We start from the raw sequence: 12,221 nt of genomic DNA, 5'->3' as shown, positions 1-12,221 counted from the left end.
ACCATTTGAGCAGTGAAATCCACTGCCAGTTGGAGTCCTGAAGTGTAAAATTAAAACAAAAACAAAAGAAGCACCACTCCTCTGACTGCCAGCGGAGAGTTTTGGGGAGAGAGGACCACAGAGAGACAGTAGCCAGGGTACCCAGGGCAGCACGGAAGTGAATGGAAGACTCTCTTCCACGTGCGGCCGCGGGCGATGCTGGAGTCACTGTGCAGCCACCAGGAGCTGGCCTTGTTCTAGGGAGAAGACAACAAAGAGATGCTTATTTATTCACCTGCTATGTTCCCGCCTCAGAGCCTGACTCCATGTTTCTAATAGTTCTAAATTCTGTTTCTTTCTATTTTAACGACATGCTCCCTTTCTAACGTAGGTAAGGCTTTATCCTTCTCCTTGACCTGTAGTGGCATGAGATCATATAACATTTCCTAAGATTACAGACACAGTAGAACTAACCCTGGCACTGCCATTAGCTGGACCCCACCTCCTACCATCTCTGGCCACCAAGTCACTTTCCTTGTTGGCGGCTACACCACACGGGTGGGACTGCCCGACGGTAAGTTGTTCAGTGGACAGTGTTCATCTTTTCTGAGAAGTGTGCACAACTGCCAGCAGCCATTTGCTGGTTACGATACATCCATCCCAAAAGAAAGTTTTAAAATTCATCATTTTAAAACTGTACCTGGCTGGCATCTGATAACTATAGTTTATATAATCATCCACTCACTTTTTATTTATTTTGTATTGATTCTTGCTAAGGAATGAAGTTGCATGATTTGGACTTGCCTACAGTTAGACATGTGGATCTGGGATTTGGCACTGCCTTGAACCTAAAAGAGGGGAAGGCTCCTGGCATTGCTGTAGCTGTAACCACATAATGGTTGTCCTTTTTCATTTCCTTCCCAAGTGGATTAATAGCATGTCCTCCATCCACTGTATTGCAAGCCCCAGGTTAATTATTCAAAGTCATTTGTAGCAGATTTATTCTCTTACTCCAGGAGCTCAGAAATGGAAGCTGCAACTCCTATTTAGTACAGATGTGATACCCAAATCGAACACAATAGATAATGGTTTTGTATTATTGGATAAAATGAAAATCAAACAGTAAACCCTTCCATTAGGACATGTAGTGGTTTCACAGAGCCACCTGTGAATTCTAAGTTACATGCAAATGGAAACTAACCACGTGTTCTTTAATTCAGTATTAAAACGTTGCTTTTGCTTGTCATGTAGAATAGCTTACTCAGATTTTTGGTTTCAATTTCTGTCAATTCCATAATCATTGCATGAGCATTCACCATCACCGAATGCTGGTGCTGGCGCTCCTAATTTCCCTTTATTTTTTTGTTATTATTTCTAACTTTTTTGTTTTGTTTTTTAACTTGCAGTGCAAGCTTCACATAAAGCCTGGCAAGCCAAGGATGGTCCCGCATTCACCTGCTTTTGCAGTAATATTGTATCGCTGCCATCTGTGTCCTTTTTTTTTTTTTTTTTTTTTTTAACCTTTCCCCAGATACCAATAACTCTTAACTCATTTTGCTGAATGTTGTTGGGTGCTGGAAAGTGATAGAACAAGGGAATGACAGCAAAAGCTCTGTGCAGCTGGACTTGGCCTCTGGAAGTAAATGAGTTGCCTTTCATGCCTGTTCTGAGTGGCGGCAGGAAGCATGCCTGCTACTTGTATGTTGCTTTGGACGGAGGGAAGGAGGGTAAATTGCTACACGTTCGTCTGACAGGAAAACTCACCGCCTCAGCAGCTGAACCAAAAACCTGAATATCCATGACAACTTACTGTTCTTAATTATTCATGATGGCAAAAGCCCTGAATTCACTCTCTGTCTCTTCTCCACACCCACCCCAAACCCAAGATAGCTTTGCACGTAGGCAGGCCGGTGGGTAAGCTGTATATGACTTTTAAACTTGCATGGATTGCTCATTGTTATAATAACATTGTTTGGTCTGGGTTGTGGGTCTGTTCAGACTGACTGTCTCTGCTTAAGGCTTTAAAAATGTGTCTGAACCCCTAACTCTCAAATTCTGGCCAAGATGAACTGTAAGCGGATCAAGGCTACACTGATAAAAGTGAACATAATCATCGTTTCATAATCAGCAATCTCAAAAGTCGGATAAAGCAACATTGCTTAGCAGAAGCTACTAAGGGTGATAGAATTAGCAATCTTTCATAAACACCGAAATCTGCTCTCAGTGGGCTGAGAGGAGGACCTAACACCTGATGCCAGGGATTCGGTACCTCCAATAACATTTTTCAATAATCATGAGAAGAAAATTTTCAGAAATCCTTCAAATAAAAAATGTGTTGTAAATTGTGTATCATCTGGAGCCCAAATTTGAGGGTGACGTGTCAATTTCAGCTAGAAATGGGAAGGAACATCACACAAATCCACAAGTCAAAGAAAGTAGAAATTCAACTTCACCGCCAACCTCCTTGCATAGGGTCCTTTTGCTATTTGGCAATAAAGGGAAGAAAAAATATTACAGCTGGTCTTTCAAATCCAGTTGTCTTGAAGGAATTTCCTCACCTTTCCTTTCACAATTAGCTCACCTCCCTCTTTATGCCAATCAATGAAGGTTAGGACTAACCCATATGCCATGACATAGGCTACCCGCCATTGTTGTATGGAAATGGGCATATGTAATCTTTTTTCCATACTGTTCCTTTATAAGGCTTATCCTTTCATCTTCTTGATTTTTCCCCCTCCTAATAACAAGATCCTACCAGCTTTCCCTCTAACTCTATAGTCTCCTGTTCTTACATGAAAGACTGCATTTCTCATGAACTCGATGCTTTAGTATTTCCTTCGGCATTTTCCTTCTGGACTTACTAGTCCTACATAGATAGCATAGAGTGCACTGCACCTCCCCTGACACAAACACACACACACATTTTTAAGTCTATAGATGATTCCAGTAAAGATTATTTTTCCCTTCTCTTGGTCCTCAACCATACTCTTAGGGGAAAGGAATGGTCTTCCATGAACTGATTTGGCTTAATTAGGCCACATTAAGAAATCGGTTTCATTGAAGCACTAACGAAGCTGGGACAGAAACTGCAAACTAGGAGCAGCATTAGTGAGATAGAGACAGGTTTCAGGGTGACTGGGCCAAGGTTTCTGTTTTTTTCTTTTTTTTTTCTTTTTACGATTCTAGCGTGATGCTGGCTGTGGAGCAGCGGCTATCGGATGGCTTGCTGATTCTAACCACAGGCTGAATTTGCTCATTTGCTTGCACCAGACAAAAGCTTGAATCCTTGTGTTGTATGCTTGTCCCAACCACTGCTTGTGTGAGCATTTCTGTGCTTTAACAGAAAATACACTTCTAAATTCTCAAAATGCATCACTTTAAAATCATTTTTAGAGCATCACTAAACCCTCTTTAAAGCGAGCCTAGCTGTGGAAGGCATCCAGCTGACTTTGATTCCAAGATTATTGATTGATTTTTTCCCATTAAATTTTCACAGTAAGATAAATCATATGGAGAGTCAGAGAATAAAATGCCAAAAGAAATATATAGTCTAGAGAGAAAAAAAAAGCTTTTTAAAAATGCGTTGCTTCTGAACTTTCTCCTACCCCTGCTCCCTGGCCCTGTTTGGTTTGTTATTGCTGTCCTTCTTTCTGTATCTGTGCCTTTTTTCACAGTAGTCCTTGGCTCTGCACGGAGTAAATGATACCCTCCAATCTAATTGGATGTGCTTTCGCCTTTGCATGTAAGTACGGTAGTAAGAAACCTTTGAGATTTTTCTGACTTTAAAATTAGAGAAGCATATGGGATAGGTGGATTTTTTTTTCTTTTTTCTTTTTGGAGGGGGAAAGGGAGGTAATGGTTTGAGAAGCTTTTGGTTTAAAAATAAAAGCTAACTATATTTAAAATGGCCAATTTTATATCTTTTTTCATGAGAAACACATAAATTCAATTTTTCTTTGATATCAGTATGGAAGCCAGAAATTACTAGTCCCCCACCACACGGCACTGTGGGTGTCAGCAGATATATTACAGAGGGCCCTTGGTTCTATGTAAATGCAGTTAGAATGAGAAGCTACCACCTTCCACTGGAGAAAACCAAGAGGAAATATCGCTTATGCTAGGCTGCCTCGATGGCTGTTTAATTTTTTGTGATCTTGCTTGAATGGCCTGGCCCTCATGCTAACTGCGGCAGTGATCCCCTCTTTTGTTTAAGCCAGGCGGCCCCAGCTGGCCCCTCCCCACACCTCCAGTTCAATCATAATGGCCAACCTTGTGCCTCTCCTGGACTTCAGATACCGCAGGAGCTGTGCATGCAGTAGGATGTGGTGGGGAAACGTGTGAGAATTTATTGGGAGGTCAGACTGTGTTTTCCAGCTTAGGCTCTGGATTAATTGGTCAGGACTCTGTCCAGAAAGGGCGCCTCCAACGGGACAGTTAACGGGAAGCTGGGCACAGGCTACTTACCTTCCTCCTCTGCTTTGTAATCTCACCAGCAATAAAAACATTCTTCACGTCTGTGCACCTCCAACAAACAGACTTGGTTCCCTCGCTTCCCTCACATATCCATGCGTTTCACATACAGTCTGATTGGGCTTTTCAGCTGTTATCACCCTTGTCATACTGTCTCTGTGTGGTCCGACCAAAGCTGTCCATTCAGATCATCTCCTGTTTCATTTGCAAGTGTTTGACACTGTCAAGTCTCAGCTTCCGGAAGTCTTGGTTCCATTAACAGAATATGTATGTATGACTCCTGAGTGGAAATTGTGACCTACAAAGTCTAGATTGTATGTAGGTATGAAGGGAATTTTTTTAATAAATTGGAAATTAAGCTGTGAACAGCATTAGAACTTTGTCTATTTCTTAATTTTAAAATATGCTGATATGCCTTAAACTTGTAGTTGTAGATCATTGTCATTTTGCTATTTGAAAATAACCAATGTGTTTCTAAAACTGTTGTGTAATCTACTTTCAGTGTTAATGCAAAATTGTCATATATGTAAGCTGCATGTTTGCCTTGTCTTTTTTTAAAAAAACTAAAATAATTGTATCGATGTGAAGCATATCATTTTTTCAAGTATGAAGGTAATCACTTAGCAAACATGCCCAGTAATATGGTGTCTGTTACGGCAGGAGAGTGTGGCCAGGTAATCTATGCATATATCACTAGTGCCAACACACAGCGTGGGGGGAAATATATTTTTACCCAAACATCGTGTGCCCTTTTGTGAGTTCTTTTAGTCCCTGTTTGATATGCATGTGCACCCATGCTGATTACACGGGAAAAAAAGAACAGGGAAGAGGCCCCGGCTTCCCTGCCTCGTCTAGTGGGCAGCACCCATTTCGCCAAGATACCATCTGGTGTCCTGTGCTTTACAGGCCGTCTCTACCACTTTCTCCCCCATTCCCAGGCCCTTCCGTCTTGGCCAGTGTCCCCTGGTGCCCACTGCCCAGGCCCAGCGGAGGCACCTCTTCGTGCCTGGCCTTTGCTGCCGGCGCTGCTGCGCTCACACCTGTGCTCGGGGAAGTGGTCCCTTTAACTGACACTGCTGTCCTCTCCCAGTTCGTTAGAGAGACACTCTTATTTTTAAGCCTTTATGAACCACATTTGAATCTGAACTTTCTTTTTTCTCTTCTGTAGCTTCTTCTTTATGTAACCATCCTGTTGACAAGCCCTACTCTCTCCTAATGGACATAGAGCATTAGAAGAGCAGGAGCTGTCTGTTCACACGTGTTGGGGAAGAGTTACCTCATTTCCACCATCGCCTCCTCTTTAAAGTCTGGGTTGAATATTTCACTGTTGTTTGTATTTGTCAATTTCTGTTTACAAGCCACTACCCATAGTGGTTACTGAAGTGACTTATCACTACCAAAAAGTTATACTATTTACAAGGAAATCGAGTGAAACAGAACTGGGGCCAAGACCCAAGGTGGCCCTGTGTTGGGACTCTCCTGCTTAACAGTCAGGTTCTTGACGTTGCTGTCCAGGAATTCACAGACTGAAGACAGCATGTGCCCTGACCTGAGGCGGCCCCACCTGCAGGGTTCACAAACTTGACCTCATGTTAACGCCATACCTCTGCCCCATGAATGACATTCTGAACATCCCCATTAGGACCTTCTCAACCATAAATCAGGCCATGAGATCTGGGCAACGTTTTTCTTCCCTTTGTTAGTTTTATGGGTTGTTTTGGAGTTTGGGGTGGGTTTTTTCTTAAATATTTGGTATTGCATGGACAGAGATGGCTGCATCTTTTTTTAGTTGGTGTGTTCTACTGATACAATGTTTTTATTTTTCAGCTGACCATCTGCCTCTTGAGAGAGAGAAGTGGGCATCCTTCCTTTAAATTCACGAACTTCTGTTGTTTTATTTGACTCTTTTTCTGTTACCTGCATCCCTTATTGTTTTGGGTTTGGGATTCTGTTTTGGAAAAAAAAAAAAAAAAGAGCCAGTTCTGCTTTATGTATTGGTTATTCAAACTTAGGTCTGGTATCAAAATTAAGCTAGTTTTAAGCTCAAGGAGAAATTTAAGTGAAGTCACAGAATTCTCTTAAAATGGTCTCATCTCAGACACACATACACAAAGAACGTTTTGCTGTCAGAGGTTTTGACCTACATGTTTCAAATGTGCCAGTCCTGGGTAGATACTTTCCTGCCTCTGGGACTCAGTTTATGTTTAAGGGACCTGACAATAGCGTCCTGGTCCGTCCCTGCCTTTGTATTTATGTGAAGCTCTGCTTTACCTTCTGTCCAGAGTTATGTCTTGGACCATGGGAAGTGAACCCTGAAAAAGCACCCAGCCCGTCCCAGACCACAGCCTCGTTAGCAGTGGTTCTGATCCGGTCTTCTCAGAATTACCAGGTGGCTTTAAGTTACCCTGTAACCTCACTACTCGTCTATAGTTTTTGCTTGTTTCCATCATTTTTCAGCCCCACAGTAGGCAGATCACAAAAACGTTGTTGGTGGCACGAGTTGCGTGCGAAGATCCTTTGGAATGTCCCCGCTACTTAAGGATGGTGACACAGGCTTCTGTTGGAGGGTGAGATGAAGGAACAGCCCCTGCCTCTCGAATCATTGAATTCTTGGAAAGAAGTTTAGAGCAATTAGATGAGCATGTTTTTTTTTTACTTAGACACTTATTAAATGCAAAAGTCAGATTCATCTGAGTCACTAAATGATCAAATTTTGAGTAAAGAACCATCCCTTCAAGTATAACCTGTAAGGATAGAAATCTGCTCGTGACCAGGAGCTGGAGGGGGAGGATGGGTGGTACTCATTTAATGCTAGAACATGACAAATTAACATACCAATTATATGGTAAACTATTGCCTGTGAAATCACTGTAGTCACTACAAAACTTTAAGTTTTTAAACTTATTTTTAATGTTTTAATATCTTTACCCTAGCACTCATTTTAAAAACAAATTCTGCATTCGGTTGTAGACATTTATTTTTTTATTTTATTTTTTTTAATATATATTTTATTAATTTTTTACAGAGAGGAAGGGAGAGGGATTGAGAGTTAGAAACATCGATGAGAGAGAAACATCGATCAGCTGCCTCCTGCACATCTCCTACTGGGGATGTGCCTGCAACCCAGGTACATGCCCTTGACCGGAATCGAACCTGGGACCTTTCAGTCCGCAGGCCGACGCTCTATCCACTGAGCCAAATCGGTTTCGGCTGTATTCATTTATTGACCAATATTTAAAAATCAAATTAGGCAGGATATTTTAAGTAGAGAGATATGTAGTCTATTGTTGCTATTCCTTTTTTTCCTTTTTAGACCTCCGATTAAAGGGAGTGTAATAGTAATCATCTTAATGAGAGGGATTAGGGAACAAGCTATTATAAGTAGAGACCCGGTGCATGAATTTGTGCACGGGTGGGGTCCCTTGGGGTGGCCTGCAGAGATGGGCCCCAGCTCACACCTGCAGCCCCGCAGCCCCACCTGGCACCCCACCTTGGCCTGATGCCACCCCCTCACCTGCCCCACCATCCCACCTGCGGGGCGATCCCCCTTGCCGCTGCTGCTAGTCAGTCTGTGGAGCAATTGGTGGGGCGATCAGGCCCCCACTCGCACCCGCCTTGTCCTGGTGCTACCCGCTTATCTGCTCCACCATCCTACCGTGGTCCCACTCTCATCGGGGCCCATCGGGGCTGGCAGTGCCTCCACTGCTGTCTGCTGCTAACGCCGTGTCACCTGCCATGTTCTGCGCAGCCCCTTGGTCATCAGCACACATCATAGCCAGTGGTCGAATGACTGCCCGAGGGGATAATTTGCATATTAGGCTTTTATTCTATAGGCTTGGCCTCTGCTCAGTTACGGAGGAAAAGCTGATCACAGACACACACCACTGGTCTAATGCACTGCCATCTCTCCATTTAGCTGGCATTTTACTTCAATGGAGTTCCTTTTCTCAAGTGCTGATAACACTGGTAGGTTCTCAAGTTCTGGCTATGAAACCATCGCAGAGCTAATTATCAGTAATAGAAATTCACTTATTCCATGGTAGACTGAAAAAGCAAGAATTGATCCCCAAAACCTATTTGCATTGGTAACAAGCTATTTCCCATTCAATCTTTAAAAATATTACTTGGTTTCAGATACAGGCTGTGCTTTATTGCTCCAGGTGTGGCCTGGATGGTCTGCCAGATACTGCCACAGCGTTAGTAGAGATTGATTTCCTGAATCAGTATGTGCTGAAGTGGGGCAGATAAAATTAGGTCATCTTTCTAATATGGTTGGCCAAACTTTTTCCCATCAACTATACCTTCAAATGAAACTTCCTTCTTAGTTATTTTAGTTTTTTGGTTTTATTTTTGCCTATCGTTGGCCCAGCTTATGGGTAAAAAGTTCCAATATCTGAAAAACTAAGGACATAATTTTCACTATTCAAATGACGTTTCTACACAAAACCTTTTGCTTAGCAGATGACTTACCTTTCCACCCTGGAGATCAGCATTGATGGCATGCAGCTCACTTTGAATACCCTTGTGCTTGAATTCTGAAGGCCATGGTGTTTAGTCCTTGTGATTGACCCATTGGGCTTTCAGAAGAATCTCTAGCAGGCAACTGGCACCCCCAAGGCTGGTGAGGGGCGAGGATATGTTCATTGTGAGTCTAGGTGTCCACTCACCTCTCTCTCCAACATTACTATTCTGACAAGTAGCTATATACAAGTGAGATCTTTTGGTTGTCAGTGGGACATTTAGGTGAGATACACATGACTCACATCTGGCTCATACTCAGCGCTGTGAGTTGAATGATATTTTCAGTTTGCTGTGGAATCTTTTCAAAATTATGGCATCTTGATAGATCAGAGGAGGCAGAGGCTATTACATAACAAGGTTGGTCCCTGTCCCACAAGACAAGTGTGTATGGCGGGGAGGGTACAGAAAAACATTCTATATAGAGCTTGGCTCAACCACACACTCTCTGTACAATACTTTTAGACCTCTCCTTGCCCTATTCCCATCCATCCACCCACCTTCCCCACACCCTCACTCTTTCCAAATACTTTTTTATTCTATATTCAGCATTAGGCCTACATCAGGTGCTGGAGATATAGTCAGGAACCATGAATTGCCCTCTTTCCGTATACCTTATAAGCAAACCTCGAGTAAAAAGGTAAGCCTTTCTTTCTATGCTAAATTGCTGGATAGATCATATTCTGAAAAGCAAAAGCATACCACCACCAATTGCTTTTCAGTAGTTGCTTGTTTAAGGTTGCCTTTTATTTTGCAGTGTCCTCTTGCCCAAATAAGCTGTTTCTGAGGAGAAGCCAGTTCACTAGGCCTATGCTATTCTTTGTCCCACTGTTGTGCAACAGAGGTCAACAATTCTGGCATATTGTAACGTGAATTTGTAACTGCAATTGATGTTGAATATTGCCTTGCAACAAGAGATGAGTGTTCAACTACTCATTCTCATACAGTAAACCAAACAACTCAATTTCTCCCAGAAATTTAAGATGTTTCATTTCCCTAGAAGCACCATCTAGTGGCCAAAGCTCAGGACAATAACAGGTGTAGGAGACACTGTATTGACAGTTTAAAGCAGGGGTGGGCAAACTTTTTGACTTGGGGGCCACAATGGGTTCTTAAACTGGACCGGAGGGCCGGAACAAAAGCATGGATGGAGTGTTTGTGTGAACTAATATAAATTCAAAGTAAACATCATTACATAAAAGGGTACGGTCTTTTTTTTTTTTTTTAGTTTTATTCATTTCAAATGGGCCAGATCCAGCCCGCGGGCCGTAGTTTGCCCACGACTGGTTTAAAGGCGAATTTCAAGAATTCTGGAGGCTTCAGAAGTAATTAGAAAAAATTTAATGGTATCAAATATAAAGGCTAAAAATTTGAGATGAGTTGGACTTTGAAACTTGTTAAAAAGTCTTAGCTATACGGCATTGGACAATCATCCAACCCTCAACTTGATAATGTGCACAAGGCATACTATCTCCCAGGATGGTTGTGGGAACATTTGGCACAGTATCTACCCTTTCCAGTTGAAAATGTACAAACTGCTTTAAGGATGAAGATAACGAGCTCCCACCATGTTGGCCAAGCATTGGTGACCGAATCACGTTTTTAGTGAAAGGCCACTGTGCTGCTTTCTGGTTTCAGGAACTCTGGACTGAGTAAATGAGGCAGCTTGAAAATCCAGGTATGCAGAGTGCAGAGGACACGCACACATGTTAGTTTAACAGCACAGGAGAAAACAAAAAATACTTCTTGGGGTGGGGGGCAGAAAGCAATGTCTAAGTTCCCTCAATGGTGGGAATGCAGGCTTAGATGCTCATATCAGCTCGACTGAAGAGCTATGCTCTAGTTCCTTCAGAGCCAGAGGCATAGTTTCAAGAACATTTCTGACAAATCAGTTGTATCTGACATTTGGGGCACCGCCCCTTCCCAAACCTCCCCTCCCCTTCCACACTAATATTAGACATCACCTGTAGATAAAACATTTAGTTCTCCCCGGATAACCAACTTCATACCAATCTTGCAAAAAGAATGAAGTACATATTTGGCTTCTCCTAGTTTGATCTTCGAGGTACAGCATGCACTTTCCACTTTTCCTATTGAATGATTTATGCCCATCCAGTTTATTCCCTTACCTTTGCGCAGGCTTCAAGGAAATGACAGGTTTTCTAACCACCAGGAGGCACCTGATAATTATGAACCATAAAGGTACAGTTTTCAAATCTTGGAAGAGAATAGTTTATGATGTGATGCCAAGATTTAAGTCAAGTAACCTGGGATAGGCTAATGAGAATAGTTTCAGGTAAAACAGGATCTAATTTAATAGAAATGTTGAAGTTCCACATTGTTCAAGAATACTGTGCTTTTTGTCCCAATCCATGAGTTCAAACCCAAAGTTCTCCAAGAGCCCAGGTTTATGGGAGAGTGCTCAGAAAGGTCTGGTCTCCAAAGTACTATCATTTAATTGACTATGGATTAAATAAGCTTTGAGGCGTAACAGCTAACCATCCCTATTTAGTTACCCATGAAAGCAATACTATATTCCAAATGAATTTATCAGCAATTTTTTAGTAAGATTAGAAAACTTCAAAATCAAGTAATTAAAATCTTCCTGTCACTAACTTCTGTTCAAAGTAGCTATTGAACTACAAATGAAATATTCTGACCCTAGACACTATGTTATCACTAGCTTTTTACATAATAAAAATGTTACTCATCTGTTAAGTAGAGGTGGGGGGAATTTAAGTGCCACTTACTTTACAGAAATGGTGAACATGTACTTGTACACTTCTTCAAGCTCCCACAATTAAGAATTAAGAAACACAACAAGAGATTAGGAAAAATGGGCTATTTTAATGTGTATCTGCCAGTCTCTTGCTATTTTCACCCAAACAGTTCATTCTTTTATCTTCCTTCCTCCCTTTACTTACACGTAAGTAAGTTTTCACTTTGATTGAATTGTAAAGTCATAAGCAGGTAGGGAGCCAACCCTATCCTAAGAATTTAAAGAAAGTCAAATGCTGACCCGAGAATAATCGTCCTCTGCTAAACTGGAACAAAATCAATAGGTTAAAATGCCGTATTATCTAGATGTGGATCTGTGCCTGCTCTCGAAAACAGTTCCATTAAGATGAGAATTTAATGTTTGGAAGGTCCACAGTCCACCAGTGAGAAAATAACATAAAAGAAAAATTATGTGTCAAAACCCTACATCCTGCCCGGTGGTATGGTTCAGTGGCTGAGCATTAACCTATGAACCA

General features: G+C 41.9%; 1 protein-coding gene across 2 annotated transcripts in view; it reads left to right on the top strand.

Annotated features, from left to right (window-relative positions):
• Positions 1-6,428, top strand: part of SEPTIN11 (septin 11) — a 93,470-nt gene extending 87,042 nt beyond the window's left edge. The window contains exon 10 of one of the 2 annotated variants that reach the window (XM_059667848.1): positions 5,618-6,428. In XM_059667848.1, coding sequence (XP_059523831.1) covers positions 5,618-5,633 — 16 coding nt within the window. In that variant the 3' untranslated portion in view covers positions 5,634-6,428. Of the gene's footprint in view, positions 1-1,385; positions 5,031-5,617 lie in introns of those variants that run through there. The other variant, XM_059667840.1, reaches the window with a different exon arrangement.
• The last annotated feature ends 5,793 nt before the right edge of the window (positions 6,429-12,221 follow it).

Source organism: Myotis daubentonii, chromosome 1 (assembly GCF_963259705.1).
Source record: "Myotis daubentonii chromosome 1, mMyoDau2.1, whole genome shotgun sequence".
Classification (NCBI taxonomy): domain Eukaryota; kingdom Metazoa; phylum Chordata; class Mammalia; order Chiroptera; family Vespertilionidae; genus Myotis; species Myotis daubentonii.
This window is presented reverse-complemented; position numbering and strand designations above follow the sequence as displayed.